This window comes from Natator depressus, chromosome 3, assembly GCF_965152275.1.
Source record: "Natator depressus isolate rNatDep1 chromosome 3, rNatDep2.hap1, whole genome shotgun sequence".
Lineage (NCBI taxonomy): Eukaryota > Metazoa > Chordata > Testudines > Cheloniidae > Natator > Natator depressus.
The window spans coordinates 206,307,604-206,327,449 of NC_134236.1; the positions used below are offsets into that span (position 1 = coordinate 206,307,604).

At 45.9% G+C, this 19,846-nt stretch overlaps 3 protein-coding genes across 5 annotated transcripts in view; 1 reads left to right on the forward strand and 2 right to left on the reverse strand.

The window, feature by feature from the left end:
• ARHGEF33 (Rho guanine nucleotide exchange factor 33) overlaps nucleotides 1-6,155 on the reverse strand; it is a 47,601-nt gene extending 41,446 nt beyond the window's left edge. The window contains exons 1-2 of the mRNA XM_074949764.1: nucleotides 6,109-6,155; nucleotides 1,747-1,892 (exon numbers count right to left, since the gene is read on the reverse strand). Coding sequence (XP_074805865.1) covers nucleotides 1,747-1,768 — 22 coding nt within the window. The 5' untranslated portion in view covers nucleotides 1,769-1,892; nucleotides 6,109-6,155. The remainder of the gene's footprint in view (nucleotides 1-1,746; nucleotides 1,893-6,108) is intronic.
• MORN2 (MORN repeat containing 2) lies at nucleotides 1,779-19,678 on the reverse strand. 2 transcript variants are annotated; one of them, XR_012638954.1, is made up of 7 exons: nucleotides 19,615-19,678; nucleotides 18,134-18,184; nucleotides 15,924-16,030; nucleotides 14,893-15,029; nucleotides 10,940-11,058; nucleotides 6,109-6,158; nucleotides 1,806-1,892 (listed from the first exon to the last, which is right to left on the reverse strand). XR_012638954.1 is itself a non-coding variant. In XM_074949766.1 (6 exons), the coding sequence occupies exons 1-5, from the start codon at nucleotides 19,619-19,621 to the stop codon at nucleotides 10,956-10,958; spliced, it is 405 nt and encodes a 134-aa protein (XP_074805867.1). In that variant the 5' UTR covers nucleotides 19,622-19,678; the 3' UTR covers nucleotides 1,779-1,892; nucleotides 10,940-10,955. The 2 variants fall into 2 exon arrangements, 1 of the variants encoding a protein (XP_074805867.1); XM_074949766.1 differs by lacking the exon at nucleotides 6,109-6,158 and having other exon boundaries at nucleotides 1,779-1,892.
• DHX57 (DExH-box helicase 57) overlaps nucleotides 19,610-19,846 on the forward strand; it is a 31,022-nt gene continuing 30,785 nt past the window's right edge. For both annotated transcript variants that reach the window (XM_074949762.1, XM_074949763.1), the window contains exon 1: nucleotides 19,610-19,745. The gene's annotated coding sequence lies outside the window, so the exon portion shown is untranslated. The remainder of the gene's footprint in view (nucleotides 19,746-19,846) is intronic.

Below are 19,846 nucleotides of genomic sequence, written 5' to 3' on the forward strand. Positions count from 1 at the left end.
TTACACACTAATACAACAGCTGAATTAATATATACTTAAACACTTTAGCTTTTTCTCATGCTTTTTCTACCTGTCATCCTAAAAGATCTGAAGCCTTCAGCTTCAGCAGTTACTTCACCAACACAGAAATGCAGCCACCTCTGAGGTGGCGAGTGGCAGTTCCTCCACAGCATACAGCAATATCACACAACAGTTTAGGATGGAAAGTGAAGAACACTGTAGCCAAACGAAGCTGCAAGAAGAATTCAGGCAGGCCAGTGAAAGCTGAAGTCCTGAATCTGCAACCACTTAAGCATGTGCTAACCTGTACGTACCAGAGAAGTCCTGTTGACTTCAAGGAACTACTCATAAAACTAAGTATATACTGAAGTGATTGCAGGATTGGGGCATAAATTGGAATTTGGTCACAGAACACTAAGATTAACATCAACCCTCTTGTGAAAATTGACTTGAGATCGTCAAGGGCTCAGGACCTTATGGCTCTTGGGAAAGACTTCACCTCCAACAGCGGGGTGTCCCTGTAGGCCATGATGCTATAGTACTGCTTTGGCATGGGTTTTCACTCTAACTATGATGTGTGTCAAATAAACTAAAAACAAATAATTTAAATGGGTTCTGTTCTAAATTCCAAAGTTACGGAATAAAGACCTATCCTTGCATGTATCTGTGCACAGAACTGAAACATACAGGAGTTTTGCATGTGAAAGAACTGTATGATCTAACCCCAACTTTTCCAAAACACACTGTTATCTGTTTCCATTCCACCCCATCCCAACAGGGTTTTAACAGCATATTGGTAGGTATGGAGGTTAAGTCCATTAATGGCTATTAGCCAGGATGGGTAAGGAATGGTGTCCCTAGCCTCTGTTTGCCAGATGGATGGCAGGAGAGAGATCACTAGATCATTACCTGTTAGGTTCACTCTCTCTGGGACACCTGGTATTGGCCACTGTTGGTAGACAGGGTACTGGGCTAGATGGACCTTTGGTCTGACCCAGTATGGCCGTTCTTATGTTCTTGGTATAAGTAATGAATGAATCAGGTCCAAATTCTGCAAGGACCTTAGCACATGCTATATTTTAAGCAGCCCGTGCTTAAAGTTAGGCATGTGCTTAAGTATCTTCTAGAACTGGGGCCTAAGGCCTATGTGATATAAAATGCTTTCATTAATAAAATCAGCTTCTCCCCAGGTGAGCAATTCAAACTGAAAATATCTGCAATACAAAGAATGTGACCAATACGAAGCCCTTGTAGATCTCCTTTGAACTCCTAATTTCTGTATAGAAATACTTTTTAAAATACGTTCTACATTTGTTATTAGCTTTTACTTTTTAATAATTTGACAAGGTAATGGATAGTTCTACCCCCTACCCTCCTTCCTCCCCCCACACCCCCCAGACTAGAGTAAAACATTTTTGGTTTCTAGATGAAATGAGTGGTATTTTCCAAAGCACTCGGGCACAAATCCTCAAAGGTATTTAGGTTCTTAACTCCTATTGAAATAAATGGAAATTAGATGCCTAAATAACTCTGAGGGATCTGGGCCTCAGCGCTGGTCTGAAGTCAACTGTAGATTTACCAATGGCTACAGAAGGAGCAGCATTAGAGCAGTGCTGAGAGCTTTTGAAAATCTCTCTTTCCGAAAGGTCTCTCTTACAGAGCTGGGTTGTGTTTTCCAAAGGAGTGATTTCTTTGCTGGAGAGGGCTTTGTTTTTTAGTTAACCTCTATCAAAGAGTGCACTTTACCTTCTTGTTTGTTTGAATCCATGGCTGTGCTTTGCTGCTCGTCCTCCCTGGGGAGTTCTGGCTCTGGCCTCACTTCAGAGGGCTTTTATTGTTCACTTTGGAATAACTAGCATGTGAGTTCAATGAGGAGTTGGATGATCCAAGCCCTGTTTTCAGAACAAGTATAAGGGGGTTATTGAGCTAGAATATCTTGAGGCAGACATTCAGAGCAAACACTGAAGGAGAGAGAGAACAAGTTGAACTCACATGTCCCAGGAGGGACTACAGAGACATGGTGACAGCACAGAACCCCTCTCCCTTTAGTCTTTCATAAACGCCATGTTCTCAGGACCAGGTGCTGGCAGAGAAGAGGTGGGTGGGTAGGTTTCCATCTGCTTACCCCCTTTAGACTCTTTCCTAGCCAAGGAGAGAGGCCTCGTGGCTTGTTAAACTCTGAGGCAAAACAACCTTGTTCTGAAGCATTTGATGAGTACTTACGGAAATGCACCGATTAAAGCACATGAGCGGCAGTGCAAAGAAGCATGTGCCCCTCTCTGCATTCTACTGACATTTGTCTGCTGAACACTTCGTAAGCCTGTCTATGGGCCGAGTTATTCACTCAAGAGATGCTCATTATACAGGGTTTATGACTGGTCTCACCGCTGCTCAATGCTGTCCAGCCCCCCTGACTTTCAGAGGCGATGGACACCTGTAGCTCTCCTTGAGGTTACTGGGTGCTGTCAGTGTGCAGCACCCCTGAAAATCAGGCCCAAAGAGCATGACTACCTTTCCAGCTCACTCCCGCACAGAGAGCACAAGCATTCCTCTCCACCCCTTTACAGTCCCCTTGGAGCACAATCTTCTCCTTGGTAAAGCACCCCAGGGTTTCACCAGAGGGATCAGGTCATTCCAAATCCCAGACTACCTCATTGGCCCCCTGCAGACTAGGAAGTTGATGCTACTGAGGACTGCCCCCACAGTCTTTCGGACCCCCCACCCAAAAAAAAAAAAAAAGAGAGCTGGTCTGTGTCACGCTCTTTGGATATGAGTCACCCAGCATGTCTCTTCTTCCCAGAAGCCTGAAGGTGAGGAGATGGGAGCCCCTCCCAGCAGTCAGGAGGACAGCGTACCACACAGGAAGGGCCTGTGGACTTTGAGGGACGCTGCCCCTAATGAAGTTAAATATTAAAAGCACTGATCGATTGGATTCAGTTTAATAGTCTCATCTGGTGACTGTTTCTTGTGCCTCTTGGGCAGAATGGATCCCTGTGCAGAATTCAGAGTGCTGGGGACCGTTGGGACAGGATTTAGGCCATGTGCCATATGCCAGTGGTTCTCAACTAGGGGTACGCATCTCCCTGGGGGTACGCAGGGAGATTCCAGGGGGTACATCAACTCATCTCGATATTTGCCTAGTTTTAAAGCAGGCTCCATAAAAAGCACTAAGGGAAGTCAGTACAAACTAAAATTTCATACAGACAATGACTTGTTTACACTGCGCTATATACTATACACTGAAATGTAAGGACAATATTTCTAGTCCAGTTGATTTATTTTATAATTCTATGGTAAAAATGAGAAAGTCAGCATTTTTTCAGTAATAGTGTGTTGTGACACTTGTATTTCTGTCAGATTTTGTAAGCAAGTAGTTTTTAAGTGAGGTCGGGGTGACATAGTCTTCCTAAAAGTCTGGGGGTTGGGGGGAAACAAGACCTCCCCATTCTGGTGCTCCTGAGTGAGCTAGAATTTGGGGCTATGCAAGACAAATCAGACTCCTGAAAGGGGTACAGTCATCTGGAAAGGTTGAGAGCCACTGCCATATGCAATGGCAAACGGAGCATCGGTAAATATCCCTGGGAGAACTTGGGGTGACCACACATAGGCCGAAAGATACTTTACTGAGGAGTAAAGGCACATTGAGACCTAAGATATCTCCCCAGACCATGGGATACAAGCAAAAGGAGAGGTCAGTTGGGGATCTGGCTTCCCATGCATGCTTTGCAAGCAATAGCCCTGCTCTGTCTGGCAGAAGGACCAGTGACTGAGGGAACAACTCCCAGCCAGAGCCTCCTGACTGGGAGACTGCTTTGCCCTGGAGACACAAAACACCCGATTCCATCTCCAACTGGCCAGAAGACTGCACCTCATTCTACAAGATGCTGACCTGGAGATAGTGGTTTGCAGAGTTCCAGCCTCCAGGTTAGATTATTGTAACACATCGATCAGAGCTAGGAAAAGTCTAACTGGTGCAAAACGCAGCAACCCATCTGCCCAGCTACACATCCCAGCGCAGTAATACCGGCTCCCCAATATATAGTGAGCACAGTGCAACTTCTCCACCCATAACCAAAGCCATCCATGGGATTGGCCCTTGGCCCCGACTGCCTGAAAGAGCCTCTCACCTCAGCGGCATTCAACTGGAACAATGCAACTGCCGGCCAATAGGTGACCCTAACCCTAACCCTGAACCCAGCATGGGGCTCAAAATGTTCCCAGGAGCTGGAGCTGGACCATGGGACTTGCTATCAGAAGAGATGATGACGACCATGGAATGGGCCAGCTTCACAACAAAATGCAGAGCTCATCTCTGCAGCTGAGTTTCCCCCCAGTCACAATCATGCTTTCTCTCACTCACACAATTGGCCGATCAAACTGCTTCTCCTACAAACTGACAAAGAAGGCAGAGACTGAGCTTGTTCTTCCTATTTTGCCACACTTGCCAGGTGCTGCTCAGAGAGCCCAGTGATGGGGCCTCTCCAGAACATCCCAGCCCAGGTACCACAGGGACCTACCATGGCAAACCTGATGTAGCAAAGGGACAGTTTAGGGAGAGCAAGAAATTAGGCTAGGAAGGCTTTTTCTGCCTAATGCTTTGCAGCCCTTTGGCTGCAGCTGTCACTGAGGGACGCTCGCCTCCTCCTGCAGACACCCCGCAGGAAGGCCCCAGAGAGGGAGCTAAAATCAGGTTCCTCTCACTGAGTTTTGCCACATCATTCCACTGGGGAAAGAAGTGGCATTTTCCCTCCTCCCTGGGGAAAGAACAGGGTTCTTCCCCTCAAATCAACACATCCCCCCAAATCAGCAGAGATCCCAGGAACCAAAGCCAACCGCAGCAGTGTCCGTCCTGCCCCAGCTCTGGCAGCCTTGGCCTCTCACCCCGCCAATTTCCAGTGGCGCTGCACTGCTGTGGCCTCCTCCACTAGTGACTCCCCCTGAAGCTTCCCCTGCTCCCCACAACAGAGGAGTCATTGTGCAAAAGTTAATGCAGCAGGAGTTTGCATTGACTTCTCAGCCGATCGAATGTGGGGCATTGAGACAGAGGGAAGGATGGGAATTTTCCTGTGATCCCAACTCGCCCTATGCTCTTGTGGATCCCTGAACTGTCCATGGAGGGAGAAAGTGCTGTGGAAGAGACAACACCGAAAGGAGGGGATCTATGCATGAAATACTCCCTCTGTGCATGGATCTGGAGCCAGGAAGAGGGTGCATAACCCCCACTCTCTTTTATGAACCACAGCTTCTGCAGCAATGGTGTACTTGCCTTTCTACCAATATGCAGATGCAGCTCAGGATGGCACAGATTGGGGAAATGATCAGTTATTTAAAAAAGAGACGACAATGCATGAGCATCAATAAGTTAGTGATAAAGTTTTAACCCAAGCTAGACTTAATATGCTGGCTGCATGGCTACTATTCATTTGGCTTTTGGTCACATTCAGTTTCTGAAATCATGAATTCACTGTACTAAATACAAAGGAAAGCTAGTTATCCATTTTTGTTGGTAATCATTTTTTTCTCTTTGCTCCCCAAGGGATCTTCAGTGCGTTGCCTTCTTTAACAAATCTAGTTAACAAATACGTTGTGTCAGAATCTATCTGCAACCTTATTTGCATAGTTCCCATTTCACAACTGATTGTTGTATTAGCTATCCAGTGCCCATAAAGAGCATACATTTCCTCGGAGGGTAAAAAACAAATGATTTCCTGTATCATTTTACCCCCAGAGTCTGACTAATTCTAATTTTATCTACATACATATATTTCAAATGAGCATGCCTTCCAATTCAGATCTCAGTTTTGCTGCTAAATGGTATGGACTGTTAGATCTCTTTACCCTTACTCTGATAGTTTAGATACAAATCCTTAAAAGTTTGTTTGGCAATCTGGGACACTGCACAGGCAAGAAAAGAAATTAGCCAGAAATAATTGCAGTGAATCCAACAACTGAGGAATGATTTTTGCTCTTAGAAAATACCTAACTACCTGCTTATGTGCTGTAAATCCAACACCTAATAAACACATGCCACTAGCTTTTCCCACTAGCATGAAAAATGCCATTACTAAAACAATTCTAGACCCGAAGCTCAGGATATTTTAAACTTACCCAAGGCTAGGTAAAAGCTCCTTCAGTGGTGGCACTTGTCTGGGTTGGGACTGTATAAAAAAGAGAGATGAATGCAATGGTAGCCTGATGCTTCCCAGAATGGGACAGTCACATGCTAATCACTCATTTTAAATGCGGGCATCACAAATGCCTTCTAATTATGTAAGCTTCAGGTCACATCCCCGTGGGTAACTCAGGACTGTGTGTTCGGCAGAAGACGATGCGGATTTTTTTTTACATTAGAATTGTACGTTTTTGCAGAAGGACGCTTTGTAGCCCTGGAAAGTGTGCTAACCCAGGGCCTGAAGCAACAGCCTTGTTTCTGACTGGGCCAGGCTCAGAGGGTGCAGCATGCCTTCCATTCCAGCTTGGCTAGGCAAGTAGAAAATGGCCCCCACCTCCTCTCTACCCCACAGTAGCACGGACTCCGTGCCACTCCTGAGCTCCTGTTGTTCCTGGGAGTGCAGAGGTCAGGAGAGGCTCTTGGCACCTTCTCCTCCCTTGTTCGTGCACACAAAGGCAGGTGTGGCCCTAGCGGGGTTCCGGAGCCCGAGCTCCAGCCTGACCTCAACTGTCTACACTGCAGTTAAATAGCCCTTCACCTGAGCCTCACGAGCCGGAGTCAGCTGGCATGGGTCAGCTGTGGGTTTTAATTGCAGTGCAGACATGAAGACTGAGGGCAGCACCAGCAGGGCGAGTGGCAGCACAGGGGAGCAGCAACCATTTATTTTTGGATTCTCCTTAGACTATGATCAATTTTCAACAGAAAAAAGTGAAGGGGAACTGGATTAGCAGCGCTCCACCTCTGCCCCCTTACGGCTCTGCAGCACTCACTCGAGAGACCCTACGGACATTCAGAATGCTTGTGGGGAGGAGGGACAACTCATCTCAAACGTGAAGGGATCAGGAAAAGATTTCTGTTATTCCAGTGAGACACTCCACGGGAGCAGCCAGAGTAGAAGCAACAACACCCAGCATAGGAGCGATGAACAACAAGAAAAGAAGAACTTGCTCTTGCAGCTACAGGACAAAGTCCGGTCCAGAGGCACCCTTCAGGCAGAGGTAACTGAAATTCAGAACTGTGCAGCCCACTCGAGTACAAACACTGTGGAGCAAAGTAAGTAGCTTAATGAAAAAGAGTCCCAGATAAACAGCTTCAAGGACAGGGAGAGGCTGACTCCTAAGTTATTAGCAGGCCTGCAAAAAGACGATGCCTTGCTTAAATCAAGAATTTAGGACACCGAGACTTGCTGCTGGTGGGCCCATGTGCAGCTGGTGCATAGCCCAGAAGGGGAAGAATGAATGCTTCCAGGAGTATCCTGGAGCTCAAGCACTGTATGGAACTTCCCAGGGGGAGCATCTTCCAGATGGCAGAGATGTAGCAGAAGCCACTGCCAGCAGTACTGATGAGCAGCGGGTAGCTGAGCCCTCTTCTGCTCCACTCCCACAAAGCTAGGACTGGGGTCACATGGCCCCAGAAATCCCCCCCCACATTTCCAGCAGCCTCAGGGAGCAGCACACTCACAGATCCCGAAGCCCGATGACATCAGCAGTAGAGCTGGCCCAAACACAGAACTCCCGATTTGCCGGATATTGTGACATTTGGTCTCGTTCCAGTTCAGTCCAAAACCACAAGCTGGGAATTCCATGAAATATTCATTTCAGAAACACTGATGCATCCCCAGATCTTGGCAGCGACTTATGAAACTGACATGATTCTTGTCAGTTTCATGACTGCTTTTAGTGACTAGCAGTGGTGAAACCAACAAGAATAGTATCTAATTCAATCTGCAGCTGCCAGGCTCCCACTGGCTCCAGCTCCAGAGCAGCCCTGGAGCCGCAGACTCTAGAAGCCAGGGTCCCCAATGGCCCTCCAGGAAACAAGGCAGGAGTCCAGTGGAACCCTGCCTGTGATTTGATAATAGTTTTGTCAAACTCAAGAGGTCTCCACTAAACATTTCCAGTTTGAGAAACTGGGATTTTCTGACAAAACTCTGTTTTGTCAGAAAATTCCTGACCAGCTCTAGTCAGCAGTTCCACAGTTTATGAGCTGTTGGGCAAGACTGATGGCTGCATGGCTGTGCATCAGGATAGAAACGTGGAGACCACACAAAGAAGAGGGCTGTGGAATCCTTTACAGAGAGCCCCTTACAGTACCTGAGATAAGAACTGCAGTATCACCAGCCCTGAGCCATCATACATGATGAGCCAGGCCCCAAAAATCACAAGATTTGCTTAGAAATTATGAGACTTTTAACAGATGGTAAATGTTGAGTTGTTTTAATTCACCTTCTAGTTTTTGAGCTTTAGGGGTCATATTTATCCAGCCTTTCACCACAGCCACGAGGGCTAAAAATTTAGTATAATTTTTGTTTTAATGAAAGCTGAGATTCTCACTTAATCACCTCTCCCCCAGGAGCTGTGGCTTTGAGTAAAACACCCAAAATCATGAGAATTGGCAACACTGCTGATTATAAGCTCCCTGCCACAAGAATGACTTATTTCCAAAGCTCTTGGGGGAGCCAGAAGCCTTTTCTGGACACCTTTCGGAACAAATAGCTGTCACCTAAAAATGGTTCTTTATCAGACAGCATAGGTAATCTGGCCTTCAGCTGCAGTGAGTGCCTCTCTGGTTACAGAGAAGGTCATGGACTGTGTGTGCGACGCCTGGTAAGTAACTGGGCCAGCCATTTCTGATGTCACACTTGAATACAGTTTGCAATTGTGAATCAGCAGTAGAGGCTATTTGAATCAATTCTAATTTCTGTGGTGAAGCAAGCAGGCCCCATGTGTGTCTCTGTATCATTCCAATTCCTGGAAAATCTAGGTGGCCAGCAAGGCTCCTCAGTAAGATATGAGCCACCACCAGGGCTCCTCTGCTGCATATTCTGCACTAGGTTTATATCACATCTGGCACATGAGCAATCCTTGGCATCTAAGGGGAACATTGTCTAGGTCTTAGGTGTATGTGAACATAATGAGCAGCTTGGGGTCTGTCACTAGCTGGACATCATCAAATCCCTGCCAATACCTGGTGACTCTCTTGAAGGCCTATAAGCTCAGCAGATGTTCTTTTTTTGAGCAAATCTGGCTTTGGAGTCTTGAAAGCCATCTGGAACAATATGCTATGGGTCGCCAATCAGGGTCATAGGCCTGGAGTAGCAGCTCATTGAGACTGCCGCTTCTGACATCTATTGATATGGCTACAGTTTGGGAAATACCATCAAATACCAGGACTGGGGATGAGTCAATAGAGTTTTTTAATTTTCAAAAGTGAAGCATCCCTCTGTGCTTTATCCCAGATCAGCACGTCCTGTTTGCAAACAGCTGACAAAGAGCTTGGGCTTTTCAAAACAGGTTAGGTCTGAATTTGCTCCAAAACTTGATTTTTAGCAAGGAACAGCATTCTGATACATTTTGATCTGATATTTTCCTGGATTTGCCTCTTTCTGTCCTCGTCAGTTACTTATTGTTGTTCTTTTTATGCTCGGGCACTGTGGTGCACACTTGTTCGCCATTGTTGATTTCTTTCATTGGTGGATTAGTCTGTATGGTTGTTCAGCTCATTTGGCAGTTTGGTCTGGACCTGGCTCCCGCAGGAGATCAAACTGGGTCCATTTGTGACCGTTTCTATCTCTACCCTCACGTCCTCTGCCCCACCTCGTGCAGTGGAAACCCCAGATCGTTAGGGACAATGGGGTTGTGGAGAGGTATGGAGAACACTCGGATGTACTTGGGCTGGGGGTTTGTCTTGTATCTGTTGTTACTCAATGTGCCTTTTTCTGCTCCCAGTCTGTCAGACCTCAGGGTAGGAGATGCAGCTGCCTCGCTGAGGTGCCACTCCCAGCCCCCATAAAATCAGAGCATTGATGCACTGCAGTGTATTGCATCTGCAGGAGGAGGTAGCGCCTGAGCTTATTAAGATCTCTCATTTTTCAGGCGTTGAAGAGTCATTGGTCCCACTTTTCACTCTCTCCCCCTCCCCCGCCTAAAAAAATTCAACAATTTCTTTTTTAAACTGTAAAACAACATTCTATTTTTTAAAGTGTAAACCAAAATGTGTACGGTTCTGGACAGAGCTCGGTGCTGATCAAAGCCAAATAAAAATGTAAAATACAATTGTAATTGTCCTAGAACTCTGAGGGATCAGGGTGGCACTAAGATCAGCTACATAGCGCCTCACCTGTTCCAATGCCTGTATGCAGCCAGGTGAGTCGCTTGGCAGGTGACGGAACCAAAGCGCTGAGCTGTCAGAGCTGTTACTGAAGTGTGGCCAGGAGCATTATGGGATTGTACCGGGAGGACTAACCGTAGTGCTACACTTGCATAGGCTGGCAGTGTGGTGCACTAGTGGCACTTTGTGCAAGTGCAATCATGCTGTGTTTGTGCACGGTTGTGAGCACAGCTGTGTGGGACAGTTGCTGGTTTTTTCTCTGCAACTTGCACAAATTAAGCATAAAAGGGCCTCTCTCATTGACGAATGGTGTCTTCAGAGTCCTGTTTTCTTTTGAAACTCAAACTTGCTAAAATTCCTGATACAGTCTCCCATAGATTTAAAACTAAATTATTTTCAAGACTAATTACAAGTAATTAACTGCTCTGGTTTTAAATTCAACCCATTGTTTCACATCATTTGTTAGACATCCATAAAATGGAACTTCATAATGAAAAGAAAAACAATGGAATGTTTAGTTTGGTTAATTTTATTTACAGTCTGTAGCCTGGGAAATTATTTCTAATGAATATGTTAAGACATCAGTTGCTATTGTAAACCTTGGTTACAACTATTAAGTCAAAATGCAGCATAACAACAGTATTTAATACATGTTACCTTTAGTGCAAAATAGTTACATTTCCAGCTTAAGCTTCAGTCCTGGTGCTGCTGTGTAATGAAATGTGCCACTCCATTCCAGGCCTTGTGTATCTATAAATTCTCCTTCACCTTCCAGCCTGTAACAGTATAAAACCAATCTGTTAATGGAGAATGCAATCAATGTGCTGTGAATACAATGGTGAGAGCTCTAGAAATACCTAGATAGATCAACAGACCAGCAAGAGTTGGGGCACCAGAATCCAACACCCCCCGCCACCCCACCTTACAGAGCAAGCAGTTCCCCTAACTTTTTCATGTGGTAATTATCTCCTCAATAGCCTCAGGAGCCCTTCCAGTTTGTCTGATGTTCCTAAAACTCATGCTCCGGGAGCCAGGAAGGGATCTTTTCTGCCCAATATATTCACGATTTTTTTTTTGTCTCCTTCATCTGAAGCACGTGGGATGGGCAAGGCTGGAAATGGGACATTGGCTGGGGTGGGCCAGGGCACTGAGGTGGCACCAACAAGTGTTCTCTTTCTCAGGTGCTGGGCTGGCTGGTTCTTGCTCACATGCTCAGGGTCTGACTGATCGCCATGTGGGGTTGGGAAGGAATTTCTCCCCAGGTCAGACTGACAGTGACCTTGGGGTGTTTTCGCCTTCAGCAGCACACGAGTGGGTCACTTGCTGGATTATCTGGATAGATCTCACTTAACTAACTCCCTGCCATTGCAAGGGCCCTGGGCACTGGTGCACCTGGGTCTCTCCTATTCTCTGCCTATGGTGCATAATAGCTTAGTCTCCTGTGGGCTGGAGTGCTTTGGTCTATTTCGTTTGTTGGGTTTAGTCTGTGGGCGCTGGGTGGTGTCGGTGGTCTGTGAAATAAAGGAGGTCAGTCTAGATGATTGGATGGTCCCTTCTGGCCTCAAACTCGATGACTCTAAGCTATAAAAGCTCTGACCTAGGAGCCGGAAAGACTTCAACAGGGGCAATATATAGGGCAAAAGAAGTGGGCCAGTCAGGCTACACCTCCCTTCCCAATAGCCTAGTGGGTGCCCTACAACTTTCTCCCAGTAGGTGGCCTGTGAAGGCACACCGTCACTGCCCAGCCAGGATCTGAGGTTAGCTGGACTCAGCTCCATGGAACTTACCCTGATTTTTATTAGTGGTACATGCAAGATGCACATATACATAAAGCAAGTTACTGTGTGATCTTAATGCTGTAAATGTAACTTTTCTTTGCCTTTCCCCATCCCTACCAATTCTCATTGTTATGGTGCGCCAAGGCAAAGTGGAGTGTTTTCTAGACTCCTGTGACAGCCATTTTGGACTCTCTCCTCAAAAAAGCATGCCTCTGTGGATATTTTAAAGCTCTGTTCAAGGTCAAAATATCTGAATACTCCCTCAGTGAAGCAATGTCTATGCTCCAATATGCCTTGGCAATGGAAAATTAAACTTTAAAAACAGTCCTGGGGGACCAGTTTCTCATTCACTTCTCAAGAGGAATAGTGGTGGCTGCAAACTGGCATGGTGGTATCTCAGTTTTCTCAAGGAATCCTGAGAGTTAGCAAGATAACCTAGAAAGGGTTGTCAGGGACCACAGGGTATTTAGAATTGCAAGCTAGCCTCAGACATTACAGAGAACTATAAAGACGGTGGCATAGAAAACAGATTCTTTGAATGCCAGGAAGATTCATAGTATGTTGGGTCAGACGATGGTGGTAGATAACCAGCTAACTTCTGTTGTGGAGTAGCCAACCACTGGTCAACTGATCATATTCCAGGAGCTTGTTACCAACTGCCCTTCACAAATTTTTTGCTCACACAGTGATCTCTGATATGTCTGAACAAGTTCACTAGCAAGGAATATTGCTAATAATAAGGACTATTGCTAATATTGCTGACATGTGGACCCAGAGCAACACCACACAATCCTTCCTGCAGCTAAGAGCATACTGGATTGACCACATATTTACAACTGATGATATTCATCCCTGTGCAAAGGGCCAACAGGAGACCTATGCACCACTTACATCTCACTTAAGGAGGTGTATGGGCATTGTTCTGGCCTAACACACACCCGGGAGCCACCATCTTGATGTATTTCCAAATGTCCTTGCCAAAATGGTAGGCACTCACTCTTTGTTCTCACAGAAAGCTTACATCTTGCGTTTCATATCATAGTGCATACAAAATCCCTAAAATAAAGTTTAAAATTACAAACTCTGAACCAGCAACTACATATGCTGGGCGGTGTAATTTTAAATGGATTTTCCTTGTAAAGCATTAAAATAAATGTGATATTACTTTTCCAAAAAATACTGGTTTGTTTTTAGGATACAGATTTGTATTTGGTATCTGATTGGATTCTGACAGCAGGGACTGATGCCTTAAAAATACCATAATCACTGGTCACATTACTAGCACTAGTGTATTCAGTTCTCTCTGTGCATCACCAGCAAAACTGTATTCTGATTCAAGATTCTTCATTGTTTGTTAACAATACAGAAAAAATGCAGCTAGCTTTTCAAACGCTACACTGAGGTGGTAGTTAAAAAAAAATAAAATCTTGTATTAACTTCAAACCTGAGCAAATTTGCTGAGACTCATTTAAGGAGAATGAATATGAACACTGTTGACATCAGTTTTAAAGTCAATTTTTTTGATTAGATCCACTTATTATGAAATCAAGATCCACTTTCTGTTTCAGGGACATACAATCTCTTCCTCATACAAAACCCCTCATTCACAGCCCTGCAGCAACAGACTCAGCTGTTGTTTTATAAGGTCAGCACTACAGCTTTTCCATTAATCTGAATGATAAAAAAAATATACCTCCAGATGCACCATTTCCTCATCACTTTGGAATCTAAACTTCTGTCTTAAAACATAGAGGAATAAGGAATGCAGGCCATACCTACAGACTGGGGGCAGTGCTTAATTTGTTATGAAAGAGCTCAAGCAATTTTTTTACATTCGTAACTGATGCAGCAAGCCCAGGGGTGCTAGGGCTATGAACTTTCAAACCTAGAGGTGCTGGCAAGTGCTGACACAAATGAAGCACTGGCTGGGGGACTGGATCCTGTAAAGCAGTGACTTTGAAAAGGATCATAGCAGAGAAGTAACTCAATACCAATTCCTAGTGTGATGCTCTGGCAAACAGGGCTAATGCTATCCTTGGATGTGTAAACAAGGGAGTGGTGAGGAGAAGGAGTAGTGAGATGACTTAATCTCTATATACAGCATTGGTGAGACCGATACAGGAATACAGCGTCCAGTTCTGCTGTCTGCATTTTCAAAAGAATGTTGAAAAATTGAAGACGGTGGACTAAAGAACCACAAAAATGATTTCTGAGATGGGGAAAAGGCCTTACGGTGAGACAATTAAAGAACTCAATCTGTTTATCTTATCAAAAAGAAAACTGAGAGGTGACTTAATTACAGTGTAAAAGTACCCTGACAGGGAGAAAATACTGGGTGTTAAAGGTCTTTTTAATCTAGCACATTAATCCCTTCTGACCTTAAACACTATGAATCTATGGCCATGTCTGTACAAATAGTTTGTCTAAATGAGCAGGTAGGGGGTGTCAATCTGCAATGCTTCAGCGGGGCCTGCACTAATTGTTCGTGTAGACCCTGCTCCTGCACGTTACAAGTTTCCTAATACCGCAGCTTCAAACTGCTGCACATCAATGCACACGAAGGAACTTTTAGTGCACAGAAGCAGGGTCCACATGGACAGTTAGTGCACAGTGTGCTGCAGCAATGCAGATTTACACCCCAACTTGCAAATGCTCATTAAGACGCCCTACAAAATGAAAAATTTCAAGATGGCCTCATCCTTCACTGGCTAGAGAAAGCTACTCCCACATTCGGTCAACTTTGTGTGGAAATGTAGTATCTTGCAGTATTAAAACCCACATGTTTGGAGGGAGCAGCCTAAACAACTCTTGTGTCTTTGGCATTAAGCTTACTTGTTTTCATTGAAATTTCCAATGTACTTTGCTCCATTTGGAAATGAATAGGTTCCTAGTCCATGAAACATGTTGTCCTTGAACTCGCCTTCATAAACTGCCCCTGAAGGATGTTCAAGCCTTCCAATGCCATTCATCTATGTTTAACAAGGAGTTGAGGAAGAGGATTAATACTTATTCTTAAAATATTGATGTATACCCATGTCTTCAGATAATTTTTTTTGAATGTACTCCATTATTAAATAAAAACAGGCAGGGCACCTAATACTCTTTAGGGATTACCCAGGCTCAGTTGTGCAAGGTTTTCAGATGGGTCTCAGAAGTTTTTGGCCAAGGTATCTATACAGTAAACCCTTCTCTTATGAAAAGTGTCATGGGATCTTTTGTGTCCATTCAGCAGAGAGCCTCAGCTTTTAAACTCTCATCCCAAACCTTAATAGAATGGAAATAAGAAGTTAAGAGAAAAGGCGTGTGCATTTCTTTCTAACTTCATAATGCCTACAATGGTGTCAACAATGCACTCCAAGCAATGCATACCCCCAAAGCAATACAATACACACCCCATAGGCCATACATACCTCAGCTTCATCAAACTTGCATCTACTACAAAACCTTAACAGTTTACTTGTTGCTGTTGATGCTCTGTTTACTCTTGCATTTCTCTCAGCTTCGACAATCAAAATGGATAAGTCAGTTTCCCTTTGTTTAAAATTCTTTTAATGTAGCTTTTTTACTGAATTATCTTTAAAAAAAAGCCCAACAGACTAAAAAGAATGCCATGCCAAACCAAGTGTTGCCAGGAGAGGCTCCCTTCTAATTGCATTGTTATTTGTCTAATTACAGGGGCTACACACTCTGTAGCACCAATTTTTTTCTCAACAGCAACAAAAACCAACTTTTCCAATATTTACTCATTTTGTCTCAGTTATTCAGAAAGACAATCCAAGGCTTATTCTTTAAAACTAGATAACTATTCATTAATGGTAACTGGAAGCTCCACAGAAGTTTAAAATAGAGAACTTTTAAATTACCTTATCGTTTTTCCAGTTTCCTGTGTAAGTAATTCCATTAGGGGTGGTATGAACTCCACCTCCATGCCTCTCAAGAGCACCATCAGGTGTTCTTATACACTCACCATCTAAAACGAGTGAAGCAAAAGAGTAGTCCGAGAAACCCTGTTACTTTCAATATATTGAAATTCAAACAGTTATTTCCATTTGAACCAGGCAGTATTTAACTAAAAAACTTAAATCTTAGAATAAATCTCTAGAAGTTAAAGATGCAAAAGACCTATTAGGTCAGAGAGAGCAATTATTAATTATTATTATTATTTAATCCATTTCACTCCCTGTGCAGGATTTTTTCCTACAAGATTTGTAGGGGGTCATGCATGTCATGCAGAAGGTCAGCTCCAGCTGGGGTGCAGGGTCGGCAGCCGCACCACGTGACTGGGCCCTGCTCTGGCTGGGGCGCAGGGTCTGGGGCCACTCTACGCAGCTCCTGGAAGCCGCGGCATGGACCCACTCCGGCTCCTAAGCACGCCAATGGGAGCTACGGGGCGGTGCCTGCTGATGGGGCAGTGTGCAGAGCTGGCTGGCTGCGCCTCTGGGTAGGAGCCAGAGAAGGGACATGCCACTGCTTCCGGGAGCTGCTTGAAGTAAGTGCTGCTCGGAGCCTCCACCCCTGAGCCTTTCCCCACACCCCAACCCCCTGCCCCAGCCCGGATCCCCCTCCCGCTCTCCAAACACCTCAATCCCAGCCCGGAGCACCCTCCTGCACCCCAAACCTCTCATCCCCAGCCCCACCCCAGAGCCTGCACTCCCAGCCAAAACCTGCATCCCTTCCCACAATCCTGCCCCAGCCCTGATCCCCCTCCCGCCCTCCAAACCCCTCGGTCCCAGCCCAGAGACCCTCCTACACCTCAAACTCCTTATCCCCAGCCCCAGCCAAGCCCACACCCTCAACCAGAGCCCTCACCCCCTCCTGCACTCCAACCCCAATTTTGTGAGCATTCATGGCCCATCATAGAATTTCTATTCCCCGATGTGGCCCTCGGGCCAATATGTTTGCCCACCCCTGGCCTAGATGATCAGAATGGTCCCTTTTGGCCTTACATTTTATGACTGGGCAACACGGGATGGAGCACTTGATGATTCCCTGTTCTGTTCATTCCCTCTGGGGCACCTGGCATTGGCCACTTGCGGAAGACAGCACACTGGGCTAGATGGACCTTTGGTCTGACCCAGTATGGCCGTTCTTATGTCTCTATATGCGCAGTTATCAGTGCCACTCAAATATAGGACAATCTGGTGGCCTACAATAATAAAGTTCTATGCTGCCATACAGGAAATTCAGATTGAATTCTCAGATATGTTCTTCCACTCCCTTGACCAATATGGACTAACAAAGGAGTCACACCTGAGTCTATGAGCCTAACCTTGCACCATTGAGGTCAATGGGATTTTCACTGCTGACTTCAGTGGAAGCAGAATTAGGTCTTATCAGAGAATTGCTTTGCATCACGTAGTATTGACTCCACTGGCTGATTGTGGCCCTAATGCTAGAATCAGGTCAGTGTGAGTGGAGTGCCGCGTCAGTGCAAACCCTACTAACGTCAACGGACCTTCGTACAGGTGCAGGAGTCTCCCAGTGCAGAGCTGATTGCAGGATTGGGGTTTGAGATGGTAAACTCTCAGAATCAAAACCTGGCCCCACTGAGGTCAACTGGAGTTTTGCCATTGACTTCAATGGAGCCAGATTTTTTGCCCTGAAAGTGGTTCCATCCAGTTTTCTCAACCAAAGCAATGGTGTTTTAGGTAAACAAAGTCTTAAGGTTTGGAATAACTGGAGGGAATGCTAAGAAAACAAATTCACTTATATTAGTTTCCACAAATCTTTAGGGATTTTAGTTTTAACAGTCAGCAAGACGTGTTGTTGAAACAGTTTCTCTTTTCCCTTTTAAAGAAAGCATTTTGGTTTAAAAATCTGACCTCTGTCAGGGCAATGAAGTTGGTATATAGCACATTTTTGATACCATAAACTCAGTTTTAATGAGGATGACTAGATGTCCCAGTATTAGGGGCTTTGTCTTATATAACCAACTATACCACCTCCCTTGCCAAAAAAGTGTCCCCATTTTTCACACTTGCTATCCGGTCACCCTAGTTCTGAGATATTTTATCCATTTTTTAAATTACAGTCAACAAGAATAAGTAAGCATTAACTCTCTAGAATTTCTTACCATATTTGTCATTATTTGGAAATACAAAAGATATTCTATAAACTTCAGGACCTGTTAAAAGAAAAGGTGTGTCATTATTTTACTCTCATTTTGAAATCCAAGTCTTTAAACAAACTAGAATCAATCAATAATATAATTGTATTTATAAAATGTCCATATTCCTCCTCCAAGGCACTCAGGGTTCTGCGTGATACAAATTAATGAGAACAAAGTCAAATACAAGAAAAACATAATGAAAAGAAACACTCAACCTTCAGGACAGACACAAATGTTAGCGTCCTGTACAAAAAGAAGGGAAAAAACTGATAGTTGGGGAAATGTAATAAACATAGGACCAACAGTAGTCACAATTAAAAAACCCTTTGAAATAAAAAAGTTGAGGGTTTTTTTCTTTCAGAAATGTGGGGAGAGATGAATAATAACAGATGTTTCAGACAGTGGGTTCCACACTTTAGGACCCACCGCAACAAAGGCACAGCCTTCTGCAGCTATCAGATACAGTTGTGGGATGGTTAAAAGGTGGGCTTCGTGGAGGGTTGCCAATGCTCCAGGGTTGTCCTGGAGTGTTCAGGAATTGAAGATTAATCTTTAATTAAACATTATGTCATGTGATGAAGCTTCCAAGCAAAACTGGCAACTCTGGAATCCAGGTACTCATCAGAATGAGGTTCACACACAAGATAGGAATTATAGCCAGAGCCTACATGATGGTGTAAGGATTTATAAAGCCAGTAATAGCGTAAGGGCAATTGATCACTTTGTCTAGGCAGCCCATACACACAGACCAGTATGAGGGTACTCTGCTCAGAACTGCGTAGGTCCCTGAGCAAACCCGATGCTACCTGGTCAACAAGCTGCACTGCGAGGTCTGCGCTAACCCCTGCAGCAGCGGGAAGGAGCAGGAATCTGATCCTGTGTTCATAAGGTCAGGTGTTGCTATTGTCACCTTGCCACGGGATTAGGGTTGCCCATGTTGGTTGGAGGGATTCCTGGAGGTTTCATCACAGGACAGAATCCTTAATTGAAAACTCATCTTCCATTCCGGGAGACTCCCGGACAATCCTGGAGGGTGGCACCCCTGTCCGGGATCGGTGATGGCCCGGCCTGCAGGGGGCACATCCGGCTGCAGGGCGCCGCGGTTCTGAACGGCCTCAGCGTGTCTGAATTGCCAAGCGGGTCCGGGGGGGCGGGCTCTGGCGGGGGTGGGGGGTTCGGGGGGGTCGGCTGTGGAGGGGGGCGGGCTCTGGCGGGGGGGTTCCGGGGGGGGCGGGCTGTGGTGGGGGGCTCTGGCGGGGGCGGTCCGGGGGAGTCGGGCTCTGGAGGGGGGGTTTCCGGGGGGGGCGGGCTCTGGCGGGGGTGGGGGATCCGGGGGGGCGGGCTGTGGAGGGGGTCGGGCTCTGGCGGGGGGTCCGGGGGGGCGGCTCTGGCGGGGGTGGGGGGTCCGGGGGGGCGGGCTCTGGCGGGGGGCGGGGGGCTCTCACCGGCCATGCCTGGGACGCGGTGTCTGCGGTTGCTATGGGGACAGATTGACTCTTGCACCGGAAGCAGAAGGCATTTCGCTTCCGGGTCGGCGGTGCCTGCGCTGGGCTGGCTTCGGAGCCAGTTGTGACAGGTGGGTGTAGCGGGGGGTCCCCCGCGGGCGTTTTTGTTTGGGGGGGGCTCCCCCAGGCGCGTGTTATGTGGGGGGCGGACTGGTCCCATGGGCGTGCTGTG

Coding starts and splice junctions, on each gene's coding strand:
- MORN2 (XM_074949766.1), bottom strand. Junction 16,031..18,133: donor TCCAAATAATGACAAATATG/GTAAGAAATTCT, acceptor CACTCGTTTTAG/ATGGTGAGTGTATAAGAACA. Junction 11,059..14,892: donor GGAAATTTCAATGAAAACAA/GTAAGCTTAATG, acceptor ATACTGTTACAG/GCTGGAAGGTGAAGGAGAAT.